Here is an 18266-nt window from a genome sequence, read left to right as displayed (position 1 = left end):
TTTTTTATAACACAACAACCATCAATTTCTTGCAATCTGAATTTCTAGTTTTCACCCTTAGTACTTATTTATCTCTCCAAATTGTCTAGCACCACAGAGCAGAATATAAAAGTGTGACCAAAAAAAAAAAAAAAATCCAATAAATATTTTACTTCAGGGCTAAAATAATATGTACTTTGGTTAAATGCTTAAACAACTTCACATTTTTTCATGTTGTTAAGTGCCTTTGAGTTGAGCAACTTTGTATAAGGTTTCCAAGGAGCGGCTGCTGAGTTTGGACCATCCACCATGCAATTTGAACCACCCTTGCAGTCCGGTGCTTAGCCTACAATGCTACATCAGGACTGGTGAGCTTGAACCGCTGGCCTTACAGTTCAAATCGACCTTGCAGTCTGGTGCATTAACTCACAGAGCCACATCAGGACTCCAACAGGGCGTCTGCCTCCCTGTCGGGAATCGGACCCCAGTATCCTGCATGACAGGTGGGGATGCTCAACATATGGAAATAATGAATGCTTAAACTTATCCTGGACCTCCAAAAGCCAACCAACTCAGTCTCTGTGTATTTTGAATCAGTGTTTTCCTTAATTCTTAGAAAAATGAAAATCTAGAGGAATGTTTATGTGAGATGCAATTGTCTTCATTAACTTAGGAATCAGAGGAAAGGAAATGCATTGATTTGTATGTTATTTAAGAAATGGCATCACCTTTTTGACAGTTATGATCCCTTCCTGGGTGTCTTGGTCGGTGATGATGTCAAACATGTCCAGCCCCTCTCCCTCTGTGATGCTGTATTCAATTTCAGCATTCTCTCCCATATCAGCATCACTGGCTTTGATTCTGCCAATTGGCGTACCCGGTGGAGAAGATTCAAGCGTTTTAAACTGGTATGTACCTATTAATCACCAAACAAACATAAGTCAGACATAGACTAAGCATACTCTGTCACAACCAAAACATTATGTGTATATATTTTTCTAACAGTTCTTTCAGACATGACCACGGATGCTGGCAGATTTGTGGTTTTCTCAAAATAATTAATGGTTCTCTGTTCCCTTATGTCTTTACTTTCCTGATGGCTAAGGATACTTCTATTTCATGACCTGTCTCCTTGGAAATGGTGAACATGTTTCTTATCCTGTAAACAGGCTTCAAAGTTTATGGTGTGATTGTAATAACAACTGAACTTTAAGAGGAAAGCACAGAAGGTTTCAAAGGCTCCTGTTAATGTAATCTAACAGAAAGAATAGAAGAGAACTGAATCTGAATTATGTTCAGTCACCAATCATTAGGTATTTCCTTAGAGGCATTTTTTCTGCCATTGCTAATTATAATGTGGAAACAAATTACAAGAATTTGGATGCTGTATCCAAACAGATAGCCTTTGACCTATACACAGAGCTGGGCTAGTAGCAGATTTAGGTACCTTTAGCGATAAAGCTCTTAATTTTGTTTTGTTTTTTCTTTAGACTAATTCTTTTATGTTCATTACAGTATTTTCCCCCTATGTATAGGTTTCTTTCATACTTGTATTACTAACTAAAATCTTATATTTAAGACACATATATTTTTCTTATGTTCTCAGGATGCAAAATTTAGTCAGGCAGACTACACGTGAGTTTCCATTTAGATCTGCCAGGTCAGCATGCATTTGAGATCACAAAATAAAATAGTAAAAAAAAACTTATTCAACTCTCATCCATTATATTTTGCCAATCTTTAATATGAATGGCTTTGGGGGTAAAAAACAGACACAGTATGACATCACTAAAATATAATGAATGATCCAGTTAGTACTGGACTTATCCTTAGTAAAATGATAAAACAGGTCACGTTTTTTCTAGTGTATTCAACTCCCATTTTAGAGGTCTCCTATTGGTTCGAGTCCACCCAGAGGCCTAGAAATTTAAACAAAAGACCTGGCAATTAAAAAATAAATAAATAAAGTCAGCCATTGAAACCCTATGGAGTACAGTTCATCATGCATGCAGTCATCATGCGTCAGAACTGATTTGTCAGCAGCAAAGACCCCTTTGCCATTCTCTTTTCCCTTGCTCTGGCAATTGTCCAGTCAGTAATGAGTCACAGGCCATCCAAGGAGAAAGCAGAGAGCTAAGAGACCTAGGAGTACCAAGGTGCTCATGCTATCCTTCCACAGGGCATCTCCATATTGAAAAAGAGGCTTCTGGGAAAAGTGTTGGTTATCCTGATACTTTTATCTCAAGCCTTGGGGGTGGAAATGTTGGTGCTCATACAATCTTTCTTTTACCCAGTAGATCAGAGGTTAACAATTTGTTTTTTATATTTAGCTAACTCTGATGAGGTACTTGTACAAATAAAATAAAATAAAATAAAATAAAATAAAATAAAATAAAATAAAATGATTTCCTGTTGACCTCTGTCTATCTCCATTCTGAAAGAAACCTACATTAGCCAATCATCCTTAAAACCTGCCACAAACAACAAAGGATGGAGGTAGCTTTCTCAGGAGATTGTGGTCAGAAAGGGATTTTCTTCTTAGAAGAAAACTTGCATTTAAATCATTTCCCACCTGGGCTGTTCTATTTAAAGGGGTGCCTGACACAAAGTGGGCATTCATGAATGTTGTTATTACTTTTCGTTTTCTCTTTCCTATCTAGTCATGAGAATTTGAGAGTTAATGAGTTAGAGATGGCTTTCGTGTCTTAATTAACCATAATAGAGAAAACTATTTATGATTACAAATGGACTAAGTACACAGTCCTTTCCACAGTTGTATTTTTAGAAACAGTAAAATGATAAATCCTCTCCTTACAAAGCTTTGTGAGGATTTAAAAGAGATTACACGCCTGATCAAATTCACAAAACATAAAGTCAAATTTTCCCTAACAAATAGCGGCGTGCTTGTATACATATGTTCTGCACAAGCAAATTTATGCCTGTGGTAGTCATTTTAATAAGGAAGAATAAAATGATGCTGCCTTTAAAACAACAGTCATGCCAGAAATTGCTCAGCCAATTACAAATACAGAAACAAATGTTCACATTTACTGAGGGTGAGCATTGTGGACAACTCATCCTTCAAAAATGTGCCCATTCTTATGAAGTGATCATCATCATACTAAAAGACACCATTTTTGAGCTGATTATGACTCCTGGGAACCCCATGTGTGCGGAGGAGAACTGTGCTTCAGAATGTTTTCAAGGCTGTGATCTCTTGGAAGCAGATCACAAGGTGTCTTTGGTTGGGTTCTAACCACCAACCTTTTGGTTATTAGTTGCACACTTAATGATGTGAGTCACCCAGGGACCCCAGTTCTTAGTAAATTCACTAATGTTTGACAATGACCACAATGGAAAAGAAATATTATCCTTAAAGTTAGAGTTTTACAAATGTTCCTACTCTGGGAAAATCGGGGAGGATTGTCGTTGACGTCTGTCAGAGTGATATTCACTGTGGTGGTCCCAGACAATCCTCCCATCTGGCCACCCATATCCTTGGCTTGAATCACCACTTGGTACTGTTCTCTGTTTTCTCGATCCATGTTGAGCAAAGCTGTCTTGATGATACCTATGGATATGAAATTCAGGAGTGGAAAGGGATGTATTAGAAATACCTTACGGAATCATTCATTTTTGCAAGCAAACAGATTTTCACCTACAGTATGCAAAACAGTGTAGATGTCACGGGCAACATAAAAATGACTATATTCAACTCTTATACTGAATTACAATCACACAGGAGTCTGGGTACATTAAAACAAAAACAACAGCAACCCCCAAAGAACCAAAACTCCAAAACAACAACAACAAACAAAATCCAAACAAGCTATCATAGGAGACTAACATACGTGTAAGTGAAATCCTGCAATACTATAGACTGTAAGTAGTATAAATATTGTTAGAAGATGACACAGCAAAGTCTAACTTGTGTGATCTGGTGGTATTTGACAGTAGCTACTTAATAAAAGTCATTAAGCCACTTTGGTGTTTGATGAGGTCAGTGTTAAGAAAGCCATGTACTTCAAGTGATTCCCAAGTTGCACTTTACGGAACTGCCTAATTACTCCTCAAATATACAGAGCATAATGAATGCTTTGGGAATTTACTAAACCACAAAACAGTGGTCTTAAGAAAACACAGCATTCATTCTCTCATAAATATCATATTGCATCATTCTAGAGAATTTGGCTTTTTGTGAAGCTGTTACGAGCACCATTTTAAAGTTAGATTAAATTTTTCTCCATTGTTACAAAATAATCAAAAGAATTACTTGAAAGAACTTCTAAAAGTTTGAAGGACGTATGCCTAAATTTAAAAAATTCCTTCAAAATTATCCAACAAAGCTTTATAACCTTCTCTGGTTTCACTTTTCTGGGCTTAACAACTAATGAAGCTGAAAGTACCTTGTTTTAAAATTTTAACAAGAACATCTCAAACAACAGGACAATTTTATCCTATACTACTAGTTTTCGTGAAAGTATAGCTGCTTCCTGTTCTCCAAATAACAGTACTTTTCTGCTTAAATACAGAAGATCACCTTAGCCTTTTGTCCTTTAACTTGACTAATTCTAATTTTTCATCCTCATTGTTTTTCAGCTCAACGTTTCTTTCTCCTTGGGATTCTTTCCAAGTTCATTTCTCCTTTTAACACACCAATTTCCAACTCAATGCAATAACCAAGAAAAGTGTGCACTTTTACTAACAATAATAGACTTTTAAAAAAGAAAAACAATAATAGATTTTTGAAAAATGTGTAAAAGGAATTCAACTCCTAGTATACTAGCAAAAATATGGGTGAAATTTCTTATGCAATACAAATTATATTGATTAATAAAACCAATGATCATAAGCTAGTACTAGACATTGAATTGTGTCCCACATAAAGATGGATTGTATTCCTGACCCCATACTTGTGAGGAGTCCTGGTGTGGCACTGTTGGATAAGTGCAGGACTGCAAGGTCGGATTGAAACACAACATCAGTGGTTCAAACTCACCAGCTGCTCCTTGGAAACCCTATACAGGGTCGGAACTGACTCGATGGCACTTAACAACAACAGGACAACATATTTGTGAATGAGTCCTGGCATGGCACTGGATTGTTAACTGTAAGGTCAGCAGTTCAAACCCATCAGCCTATACAGGGCTGCTAAATATCAGAATTGACTCACTTGCACTCAACAACAGCAACAACAATAGTTGTGAATGTAATCCTATCTGGAAATAGGGTTTTGTTTATTTAAAAACCACCACTCATCTGTCAGTTTGTGGTACTGTGGTGGCTTGTGCGTTACTGTGGTGCTGGAAATGATACCACTGGGTTTTTAATGTTGGCAGGGTCGGTCACCCATGGTGATCAGGGTTCACGTTCAGTTGAGCTTGCAGGCTAAAACTAAGGAGAAGGGAGGTGGATGACTTGCAAATATTTAGCCTCTGAAATCGTTATGAAGAGCAGTGAAACCCTATCATATGGCCCTAGAATGCTGAATACTGAAATATGATGACAAGCACCAGAATATTGCCAGATAGAGTACCAGAAGATGAACCCCTCAGGTTGGAGGAAGACACTCAAAATACAACTGGGGAAGAGCTGCCTCCTCAAAGTAGAGTTGACTGTGTGACATGAATGGAATAAAGGCTTTGGACCTTCACTTGCTGATGGGGCACAACTCATAATGAGGGGAAACAGCTACAAACATCCATTAATAATCTGAACAGTATGAATCTAGGAAAATCTGAACAGTATGAATCTAGGAAAATCGGAAATTGTCAAAACTGCAATGGAACGCATAAGCATTGATATCCTAGGCGTTATTGAGCTGCAATGGACTGGTATTGACCATTTTGAATCTGAAAATCACATGGTTTACTATGCTGGCAATGACAGAATGAAGAGGAATGGCATTACATTCATCATGAAAAAGAACATTTCAAATTCTGTCTTAAAGTATAATCCTCTCTGGGATAGGATCATATCCATATGCCTATAAAGATGACCAGTTAATACCACTATTATTCAAATGTACATGCCAACCACTAAAGTCAGAGATGATGATGAAATTGAAGAATTTTAACAACTTCTTCAGTCTGAAGTGGATCAAATATGCCATCAAGGTGTATTGACACTTATTGGTGATTGGAATGCAAAGGTTGGAAACAAAGAGGAAGAAGGATCAGTAGTTGGAAAATAATGGCCTTGGTGACAGAAATAATGCTGGAGATCACATGATAGAATTTTGCAAATACTTATGTAATATGCTTGTGTCCGTGTAGGGTGTATCCTAAATCCTAATCACTTTGAGTATAGAAAGAGCAGATTAGACTCCGAGACGATTGCAAACAGAGAAAATCGATGCCATGTGGACGTGTAAAGATGAACAAGGAACCCAGAAATACTGGAAAAGACAAGGAACTTCCCTAGTCAACACAGAAAGAACCTTACCATAGCAACAACAAAACAGCAACAACAACAAAACCTCAAACAAACAAACCCATTACCACTAAGTTGCTTCTGACTTATAGTAACCCTATATGACACAGTAGAATTAATTCCTTAGGGTTTCTGAGACTAAATCTTTTTGGGCACAGACAGCCTCATCTTTCTCCCTTGGAGTGGCTGATAGGTTTGAATAGCCAACCTTGTGGTTCGTAGTCCAGTGCTTAACTCACTGCATCACCAGGACTCCTTACTCTTGAATTTGAACTTTTAGTTTCCTGAATTGTGAGAAAACAACTTTGTCTTTTACAAAGTCACCCACTTGTCGTATTTTGGTTATACCAGCACTAAACAACTAAGACAGACAGCATGTTACTCTTTGGAAAAAATACAGAAAAGTGAGATGCTAAAAAAGAATCCCATTAAGGCAATTTACTTTGTTGGATTAGGGCTGTATCAGTCAGGATAGGCTAGACCATGGTATGATGGCAAACAATGTAACATGTCATTGGCTTAAAACAACTGAAGTTTATTTTTTGCTCAGCTCAGAGTGGACCAGCAGGAAACTGCTCATCAAAACACTCGTATTCAGTTAGAGAAATTATCTCTGCATAGGTTTCCATGGTTACGAAGGGACTGTGGTAGATTGTGCACCATCTCTAAAAATTCTGCCTGGAAGTGACTCCTGTCACTGCCACTCTCATTTGATTGGCCCAAATAAATCATGTGGTTATATCTATCTTCAGGGCTGGGTGGAGCATTATTATCTTACTAAGTAACTAGCAAAAGAAGAGTTGTAATTATCTATAAATAGTCCTAATGGTTATCAAAGGGATTGGTTTGGTTAACTTTATCCAAAACAAAATAAAAATAAAAAAGCAACATATACATTTCCTGGATATATCTGATGTAAACAGAGTAGGTGAAAGATTCATTTTCAGATTTCTTGATTAAAATGCTCTGGATGTCATGTTCACAAACATATCGTTGGTATTGGACTGATGACTCCAAAGAAAATTCAATCACACTGATTGTTTTTATTAAATATGCTAGCTCAGCTGAGTGTGTCAATTAAAATTACAGATCATAAAATGAAGGTCAAAAAGGAATTGTAACCTGTTTCTGATTCAACTGAAAAATAGGGCTGTCCCTGTAGAATGCTGTAGACAACTTTAGCACTGTTTCCATATGTTGGATCGTCAGCATCAGTTGCAGTGACTTGGACAACAAAGGTGCCTGCAATGACAGAAACACAAATTGAAAAGAAGTTATGGGCCCATTGTGATCTTTGATACATGTGTATCTTTCACACACACAGCATGGTCTTAGTTTTGTATAAAGCTCACAAGCCAAGGAAGAGGATGGTAAGTTACAACCTCTTGGATTCCTCACTCAAAAGGAATGTCATCAACATTTATAAACATTGTGTGGCTTAGACTAAAGAAAACACAATGATGATCATGACTTTGGATGGGATTGATTCCAATCCATCTCCAACGGTGGAATTTGATTAGAGTCTGTCTACAGGGATTCTTGCAAGTTACCCAGGCCATAGTCAGTAGGCTTTGTCTACGGGATCAGCTTAGACAACCAGGGACACGATTTTGCTGTAAATTCTGTGTCATGGCAATGGTATTCTCCTTCTGGGATGTGATGGTGCTGACTCGAAGCCTGCAAAAGCAGCAGCTATTTTGTGACCTTAGAGGTGCCAATGTGAGGACAAATCTCACTCTCTGAATCACACAGAAAATTGCAGAGAATCAGCTAGACCCCAATCACACCACGTTCGATGCCCATTTTCACTTTGAACTTCAGGAAATTCTTTTATTGTTTAGAGTTGGGTTTTCTGTTACTTGCAAATAAAAGTATGCCAAATAATAAAAAACATGCTATAATTCTAGCAAGTTCAAGGACACTGAACTTAAAAGAGGCTGTTTGGGATTCGATAAAGATTTCATTGGAACAGCATAGTATATAAGCATCTGGAATATATAATTCCAAAGGTGATTTTAAAGGAAGTATACAAAGAAGATTAATGCTTCTGATTAGATTTCTTATTTTAGGGGCTACATGTGCCTGATGGTGGTGTTGGTGGTTGTGTGCCACCAAGTGAGTTCCAACTCTTAGAGACCCTGTTTAGGGTTTCCAAGGCTGTATGTATATCTTTATGGGAACAGAAAGCCTCATCTTTCTTCCATGGAGTGACTGGTAGCTTTGAACTGTTCACTTTTGGGTTAGCAGCCCAGTTATAATCTACTATGCTACCAGGGCTCCTGGTGTGGTACTGTGGGATCAGCACTAGACTACTAGTCTCAAGGCTGGTGGTTCAGACATACTAGCCACTTCTTAGAAACTCTATACAGGGTCACTATGAGTCAGAACTGACATCACGGCACTTAACACCAGCAACAACAACAACTAGAGATCTATCACAGGTGCTTGGCATCCCTGAAATTCCATGCACATTTCTATGTGGATGGCTTTGTGTATACTTCACGGAAGGGGAGATCGATAGATACTCAAAGAGACCTGTGACTTCAAAGTGGAGTTCGACCCTCTGGTTAAGATAATTTTATGAGTGATTTTTGATGATTATACTGTTGGAGCTCTTCCATCCATGAAGGAAGCAGAGAAGTTGTATTTAGGGCATATTAAAATGTTTACATTTAAGAAGCCATGGTGGTACAAATGTTAGGAGCTAGGCTGCTAGCCAAAATGTTGGTGGTTCAAACCCCACTCCAGGGAATGGCTCTAAGGGAGAGAAAACATGTGATCTTCTTCCATAAAAATGACCCCCTTTACAGCACCTAACAACAACAATCAACAGTTTATTTGTTGAACAAATGTGTTGTATACTGTGTTGGATGTTGATGCTCTGGAGGACATAGTGGCATAGAAGTCAGAGAACCCACTCTGATCATTTGGCAAGGGTGGTGGGGAGAATGAGCACATCACAGGATTTTAGGTAACAGTGGAAACCAAGTTCCTATTAGATATAAATGCATATTTTGATTGTTTTTAAAACATAATTAATTGGGTGTTTTGAGTCTCTATTAGATGCCAGATATCATACTAGAGGCTCCACACCTATTTTGTCATTCAGTCTTCATGACAATCCTTAGGAGTTGATATTGATATTTATGTTTTAATGGAAATGGAGGATCAGGGAGCTCTAGTAACTGGTTGAAGGCCACACTGCTGGTAATTAGTAAAGAGTTTCAAAGTCAGATTTGTTTGACACCATTATCCATTTTTAACACCTCAGTCTTGGTAGACACTATTTTTTTGTGTCCCTTCTTTGAGATCACAATGATGCCATGTTAATTTTTGATAATGATAAAGATCAAAATGACTGTGTCTGCATACAAGTACCTCTCCTTTTTGAAGGCACATTAGTGTTAGCTGTCCCTCAGTTTTTGAGAAGTATTCACTTCTATAAGACGTCAAAAGTGAATGGCACGCCCTAGACTTGTACAGAGCACAACCTGTGTAGCTGGCTGTAGCACCCTTGGAAGATGCAAATGAAGAGATGGTCCTTCATTAAAATATCCTGACTTTCACTGTTAGAGAAAAAAATGTTTTTTCCCTAACAAGTCTTCTTCTAAAAGAATTTCAGTTCTCTTTTTTGCTTTGGTTAAGAATTGTGATGTTTCTAATAAAACAAAATGGTTTTAAGAAATGAGATGAGCAACAGCTTCATCATGAGAAAAATTTGGATGGTGTACAACCATTTCAGTGGGCTGGGTATTTTCAAACTCTTGGATCTGTGAAAGAAAACGTCTCCATATCTGAGTCACAGGATTATAGAATTAGAAGAGTTCTTATGTAATTTCAGCCCTTTAGAATTTGACACTGAGTAAAAATAAAAATAATCCTTTAACAAGTAGTTTGGAACTTGTCAGTGTCTCCCACAAAGTATTTTAAAGTAACTGAGAGTGACGTCAGTAGAACTTTTTTCTTTCTTTTTCCAATTTTAAACAAATTAAATACACATGTATTAAACTTAAAATTGGTTGAATTACTTTTTCCCATTTTAAACAAATTAAATACATGTGGATTAAACTTAAAATTTGTTGAATTATGCATAAAATATTAATTCATCATAGCAAATGCCTTGGTTGTTTCCTAATTTCCACCAATGAGTAAAAGGTTTATATTCCTTAGACATCATCTACATATTACTATGGACTTAAAATAAAACAAAAACTTTTGAGTCTCTTTCCTAAATATATAGTAACTGAAACAATTGTTACTCTTTAGTCCTGACTGTAAATTTATGGGGAGCTCCTTATCTGGAACCTAATATCAGTGTGGGCTAAGAGGGATCAGCTGCTGTTTTCTGGCCTAAGAAAGGGAGTGGAGAGTCATCCTGCTTTGGGGGTAGAGATGGGAGAGTTTCCATCTCCCAACTTCCCTTCCACCATTCATACCTTACTCATCAGAGGAAATGCTGTTTTCTTAACAATTAGAAAATGAGTAAGACTCGAGAAGTATTTAGAAATGTGGGAACACTTTCAAAAGGACACAAGTGGACTGTTTGAAATACGGTGCTTTTGGAATTTAGCATCTAAATGAATTTTGTATGGGAGGTGTCCCTCAGATGATGTTCTAGCCGGGTGTTTGGCTGGAGAGTCACAGCGCACTCACCGACATCGGACATTTCTGGAACTGTAGCCGTGTAGACCTCCTTGGTGAATATTGGCTCATTGTCGTTGATGTCATGGATCTTGATGATGAATTCAGACTCGGGTTCCACAGGTCTGCCTGTCCTTCTGTTTACAGCTTGAGCTCGAAGGATGTAAACGGGTTTTTCCTCTCTGTCCAGCCTCTTGGTGGCCTGAATGTCGCCTGTGTTTTCATTGATAATGAAGAGATCTCCTGCTCCATCTCCTGAAAGGATATATTTAAGTGATCCATCTCCTCTATCCTGGTCTGAATGTAACTAGTATAGGAAAAAAAAAAAATTAAAGAAAGTAAAGTCAAGCATGTAATCCTAAAATGTTCTGGTCTTTATGAGGCATTCTTCGTTAATTTCATTTAATTGTATGTAACTGATTCAGGGTTTTTCTCTCTCTTTTTTTTTAGCATTTACATAAAGCCTTAGTAGTGAATGCCATTCATTAATGCACACATTTTTGTATAATAATGGAACAGAGCTTAGGGATAATTTAAAGATATTGTTGTTGTGAAGTGCTGTTGAGTCGGTTCCGGCCCATAGCAACCCTGTATAGGGTTTCCGAGGAGCAGCTGGTGAGCTTGAACTGCCAACCTTGCAGTTCAAATGGCTTTGCAGTCTGGCGCATCAACCCACAGCGCCACACCAGGACTCCAATTTAAAGATATACGCGAATGAAATTCATATTTTTACTACAATGATGACACCAGCTTATATGAACAGTTTTCAGATTTTGCTAATAAAAAATTCTCCACAATTTCATGTTCAGAAGTAATATACTGTTGAGAAAAGGACTTGAGTTTGCTGCTCCTTGGAAAACCTACACGGGATCTCTCTGAGTTGAAACTAACTCGATGACTCTCAACAACAGCAACAATAGATATATATGTAGTCTTCAAAAAGTTCATGGGAAAATGTAATTAAAAAATAGTGGAATTTTTCCATGAATTTTTGAAGCCCCTTCATATTCATTTATTTATGAACTTCAGCTTGAAACTTACAGAGCCATGAGGAACAATAACATTTAACATTCAGATTTTAGCTTAATATAGAAAATGACTTCCTAATAATTCAAACTATTCTAAACTTGCATAGTTTGCCTTATGAGGTAGTGGGTTCCCTGATCCTGAAGATAACCAAGCAAAAACTTTGATGACTAATTGTCAGCCTCTCTGTAAAGGGTGAAATTAAAAGAAGACTAACACATCTTTCAAGTAGAAGAAGATCCCAACCTGGAAAAATAACTCATCTTCCTAAGATTATTTAACTTCCTATCGCTTCCTTTTCTCTCTCTTCCAACAAAAGTTTAAATAGTATTTCATAGATCTTTAGAGAATCGTACCCTATGCACAAATAATCAAAAAGTGCTTTTTTTTTTTTTTGAGGAGAACTATTCTTAAACCCTAAGAGCCATAGCACAAGGTAGTTTTAGTAGAAAGGCTATTATTAATTATTACCTTATTTCAACTCTGCTTAACCAGCATATGGGCTATGTTATAACAACAAAAGCAGATATATTAAGTCTATGTCTTATTGATTAATGCTGTACAAAGAGAAGTATGTCTAAACATATTTGGAAATAGAATCTCATAGGAAGATGAGTTTTAAAAATAATTTAATCCTACCTTATTAAAACACAAAATGAAAAATAACCCCGCCTTTCTAAAAGGTTCATGATTTCCATGAAATGTCCTTTATAAAAAATGCTGAGAGAAAAGGGCTCTGTGGTTCCATAAGTTTAGGAAATAGGGCATATCTCACCTCTTTATTAGGCGTAGACCAACATAGGAATGCCTTTGAGTGTCTGTAGTTCAAAGCAGTACTTAACTGTTCAATCTAGGTTACCTGAACTGTCTTGTGTAAAGAATGTTTTTGGATGCTACCTATATTGGCACACCTCATAAAGAAATGTCCAAGATACACACTTTAGGAAGATGAATTGATTTAATTATTTTAAAGTCAAGAGCATGGACTTTAATGATTATGATGTGTTTGTGTGGTGTTTCCAAAATCACGTAGCTGCTATGAAAAAAGAATCAGAAGATTCGAATCTGAACGCAAGGAGAGGACTTATAGATATTTGGTACTATTTCTTTCTTCTTCAAGATAGGAAGGAAAACTGGGTCCAACACCACACAGATCACACTAGTTAATAGAGTTTGGTGAAAAGAATATTATTCATACAATTAGTAGCCTTGAAAGCAATTTGGCAAAAATAATGAAAGATAAATGCGAACAGGGAGGAAATTGCTTAGACGTGAGAAGAACGCAATACGAAATGTAAAACAAGAGCGCTACATGATTTGTGTAATGTGGTATGCTGAGGAAACGTTGAAATCATGAGTACACAGAAAGAGCCACTGGGGAAAGTTTAATTCTCCATCGTCAAATTCTAATGACTGAAGAGAGCTCTTAAAAAGTGATTTCACTAACTCATGAGTAACAAAACCAATGTTGTTACTCGTTGGATCTCCACTCTAGGGCAGTCATGGTCAGCATTCTGGAACAGTGCAGGGGTCTCCCACAGCCTGAGCCCTAAGCATGGGCTATGTTCATTCTCTTTCACTCACTAAATCTAAGACCTTTGTGAAGCCCATTAACTTCGCTGCACTACAGTCTTTATCAATACAATGAGGACAATAAGAGTTACATGACAAAGTTTTGATGATGATCTAATGACTGTATATCAATTCTTCATTCATTGCAAAAAAGTACATTTGTTTGATAAATTATGAAGTGCCTTCTAAATTTTAGATATTGCTATTACTATTATTATTACTAGCTTTTAGTTTATAATAAGAGTGTTTTCCTCTTATTGTGACTTTGAGAACTTGGCTTTGAGGACTTTGAAAACCCAATTTTGTTAACACACAGTATCTCTAAGGTAAAATCTGCTATCAAAAGCTGGTATTCTTCTACCAGGTGGCAAATGTGGGCTTTACATGTGATTTATTATATTCTGCATCCCAATAGCTTATAGACTCTCCTTGGCCAGTTCTTTCATCACTTTCAATATGTAATTGTTGCACACTTAGTAGGTGAATACTGCATCTGGTCAAAAGATTTATTTAGGTAAAAGTAATCAGAAACTTATTTTTAGCTGTCTGGAGAGACCATTCCGATGACTTATAGAACAAACACCGGAGACGATATAAAAGGGCAGAGGAGACGCCAAATAGGAGTATGAACAGAGGAGTTGCTTTGCCGATCTCCATTCTGATTTATCAATATTTGAAAACCAGTGGGAACATGCATCTTCCCTCTCCGGCACTGTCTGATAATAAAACAATTTAACCTCATCCCTACAACGTGCAGTATCTGGGTCTGACAAGTACACAGAGCATAAACGTCCGGAAGCCTACTTTTCTTCTCCCCATTCTCCTTCCCCTCTGGCCAGCTCTTGCCCCGTTCTTGGGAAAACGAGGAAAGGATGAGACATCAATGCCAAGGAGAGTGGTACTGACAAGCAGACATTAAGGGTTTATTGAGCACTTAGATTTTAATTGGATTTTTCCTTTTGTGATGCCATTCATCATGGACACTGTAAAAGACAGAAGTTAAACAACAACAAATAAAAGGTTGTAGGCTGCCTGAGGTGTTTTTTTTTTTTTTTACTAATTTCAGTTTAATGTGGCTGTTCCATTAAGTTTAATCATCTGGTTCACTTTTAATGATTCACCATCACGTAAAAATTATCCACTTCCCGCCGAAAGCCCCATCTCATCTGTGGCTGGCAGGGCCTCTTACTACTGTACCTGTAGCATTCTGTTCCAGATGGAATGCTTGGTCTTTTCGTTTTCCTGTTGGTTGTATTTTTTAATGCACTGTCTTAGCAGATAAATACAGGCCTATGTGGCTATGGGTATGGCCCCATGGAAGGACTCATCGAAGCAGTGCCGGAACTGTTTCCTGATGGGTGCTATGTATCACTGGGGACTTGGCATCTTTTTATCTCCTATTTATACTAACTCCCAACATGACTTTGAATCACATTCAAAGCTACAGTACTAACTGTACAAAGCTTTCGTGGCTAATGAAGCTACCTAATGTAGCCTCATTCTTCCTGTTACCTGTGCATCACTGAGTCACTCTTTGCTTCAGTAACAGAAAGAAAATAGGGTCAAAACAACAACAATTGTGAGGATGGCACAGGACCAGGCAGTGTTTCATTCTGTTGTTCCTGGTTCACTATGAAGAGGAACTGACTTCACAACAACTAACAACAACAACTACAAACCCAAGTTTTACCTGTTGCTGTCGAGATTCTGACTCAGCATGAGCCCCTGGCAGTTCTACAGGAGAAAGATGTGGCTTCGTGCTTCCATAAAGATGACATAGTCGGAAAGCCGGTGGGGCAGTTCTACACTGTTTAATAGGGTCACTAAGCGTTGGAATTGACTTGGTGCAGCAACTTTTTGTTGTTGCTGTTAAACAAAAGCTTTATCTATATGGCAGGATAGGGAAGGGACCTACAATAGCCTGAAAGGAGTGTAGGGAGAGAGTGCGATTTTTTTTGTTTTTGTTCTTAAATTAAAAGTTATTGTGAAGTGCTGTTGAGTTGGTTCCGACCCACAGCGACCCTGTATAGGGTTTCCAAGGAGTGACATGTAAGCTTGAACCGCTGACCTTCCTGTGTTGTTGTTGTGAAGTGCCGTTGAGTCGATTCTGACCCACAGCAACCCTGTATAGGGTTTCCAAGGAGCAGTTGGTGAGCTTGAACTGCCGACCTTGCAGCTCAAATGGCTTTGCAGTCTGGTGCATTAACCCACAGCACCACACCAGGACTCCTGGCACATCTTAGATGCTCAATAAATGTCTGCTGAATCAAATTAGAAGTAATTGTAAGAGGAGTAAAAATTCAAAATTGAGAGAGAAATTTTCAAGAAAATAAGAGCCCTGGTGTGGTGCTGTAGGATAAGCACTCAACTACAAAGTCAGTGTGAACGGCAAGGTAGGTGGTTTAAACTCACCAGCCGTTTCCTGGAAACCCTATAAAGGGTCGCTATGAGCCAGGACTGACTCAAAGACACTGAATAACAACAACAACATGGTGGGGGTGCTCTGTGGCATTGGTTCCGACTGATAGCCACCCTGTATAGGGTTTCTGAGGCTGTAAATCTTTTCGGGAGCAGGAGCAGCTGGTAGTTTTGAACTGCTGACCTTGAAGTTTGTAACTACTACGCTACCAGAGCTCCTTACAACAACAGAGTGTTAGTGATTTACTGGTCACCTGGTTATTCAGCCATGTGAACAAGTTTTCACAGCACAATGTGTGTGAATGCGAAGAAATGTAACTTATGTAGAAGGAATTTGCTTGCTTGAGTTTTTTTTTTTATTTTCCTCACAGGTTGTCATGTAAATCAGGCAATGACCTGGCCTCAGGCAGATGATGACAGCACAGCCACAAAGGGGAGGCAGCCTGATTTCAGAATAGTCTAATGTCTGTCCCGCCTGTAATGTGAAATACAAATGAATTTTATCTGACTTCAGGCATTACATTTTCTGAACTTTTTTGTTACAGTAATCCTGTCTCTACCCTAACTTAAAGTGTGGTCCCTGGATCTCTTGGGAATTAGTTAGAAGTACAAGTTCTTGAGTCTAACCTGCTTCCAGACTCCTGTGGGATGCTATCCGATCAGCACTGCACTGCAAACCGCAAGGTCACAGTTCAAATCCACCAACTGCTCTTCGGAAACCCTGTACAGGGTCACTATGAGTCGGAACTGAGTCGGTACTTAACAACAACAACCAGAATGAGTAACTGTTTTAAGAAGCCCTTCAAGTAATTGCATGCTAAGATTTGAGAAACACTGAATTAATGAATGCAATCATATGGTGAAAAGCAAAAATGTGGGCACGAGAAATAAATGGGTTTAAATTCCTACTATATTCAAACTATGTAACCTTGGTGAACTTAGTCTCAACTTTCTCATCCACCTAATTTGCAGGTAGGTTTCTTTGAATATGAAATAAACAATGCATGTTAAACATTTAGCAGAAGGCCTGGCTCAGAGAACGCCATCACTAAATTAATGTTGCATCATAAACACAGTTTTTGAAAGCTAGTAGAAGACCTGACTCAGAGAGAGGCTTCAATAAATAAATCTTACATCATAAACATGAAGTATTCAGATGGTGGATTTTGAAGGTGGTAGATATGGATCTGAATTCTGACTTTTCTACTAATCTGCTGAATTAATTATATTGCCTTCATCTTTAGTCACTCATCTAAAAGACGGAACTCACAATCTTCTCTTTGCATGCTGTTCTTGTTCTATTTGCCCCTTAAATGTTGGAAATCCTTAGGCCTGTCTTCATTTTATATATTCCCTTCAGATGAACTTGCTTATTATCTATTTCCATGGATTCAATACCATCTATGCGTCATTGACACTCAAATCCATACATAACTTCTTGAGATTCAGAGTCAAGGGTACAACTGCTTCCCGGACAAATTTCACTTTCAGTATGTCCCAAGTGACTTCATTACCTTCTTTCCCAAACTTGCCTTACTCTTGTATATTTCATCCCTACATTAAGTACATCATTTCCATTATAGCCTTACATTCTCTCCTTACTTACCTACTTTTCTCCATTTCCACTGCTACCGCACTGGTCTGAGTTGCCACCATTTTTCAATGGTTTACTGCAATGATGCCCTCTAGACACATTCAATCTTGTCTCCTCTCAAACTCTTTTCCTCTTTATAAGTAAATCAGCTTCCACAACAATAATAATACCTGCTCTGATCATGTTACTCTCTTCTAATTCAATCCTTCAGCATTTCTTCTTTTCCTTTTTTCCATAAATGTCTTCTTAAAAAATTTATATTTATGTTTATTCTTTCAAAAATATTTATTGTGAATTGCAGTTTACATGGGAGAACATTAGCTTTACATTTATCCTATCGTATATCTTTTCATTGCCATGGTTACAATCCCCTCCATGCATCATCAACCAACTAGGTATACCCTAGAAGCCTGCCCCCCGGTCATCAGCACACAGCCCCTCTCCCTCTCTGGGTCTAGAGTCCTCAGCTGCTCCATCTCTCCACATCATCGTCTCTGCCTCCACCTCTGACATCACTGCTTCTCTGGGTAGGGTAGGGTTCCGTTCTCGGCTCTTCTCCCTTGATGGTCCCAGGGACCTCTGTTCCTGTACTGCAAAGTCAGTC

The 18266-nt window shown here is 38.1% G+C and overlaps 1 protein-coding gene across 1 annotated transcript in view; it reads right to left on the bottom strand.

Annotated features, from left to right (window-relative positions):
• CDH6 (cadherin 6, type 2, K-cadherin (fetal kidney)) overlaps nucleotides 1-18266 on the bottom strand; it is a 245284-nt gene that overhangs the window by 29704 nt on the left and 197314 nt on the right. The window contains exons 3-6 of the mRNA XM_006873498.1: nucleotides 11065-11359; nucleotides 7534-7653; nucleotides 3383-3550; nucleotides 708-895 (exon numbers count right to left, since the gene is read on the bottom strand). Of these exons, the coding sequence (XP_006873560.1) occupies nucleotides 708-895; nucleotides 3383-3550; nucleotides 7534-7653; nucleotides 11065-11359 (771 nt within the window). The remainder of the gene's footprint in view (nucleotides 1-707; nucleotides 896-3382; nucleotides 3551-7533; nucleotides 7654-11064; nucleotides 11360-18266) is intronic.

This window comes from Chrysochloris asiatica, unplaced genomic scaffold (assembly GCF_000296735.1).
Source record: "Chrysochloris asiatica unplaced genomic scaffold, ChrAsi1.0 scaffold00243, whole genome shotgun sequence".
Taxonomy (NCBI): domain Eukaryota; kingdom Metazoa; phylum Chordata; class Mammalia; order Afrosoricida; family Chrysochloridae; genus Chrysochloris; species Chrysochloris asiatica.
The sequence above is the reverse complement of the archived record's forward strand: the minus strand, read 5'-3'. Positions and strand labels throughout refer to the sequence as shown.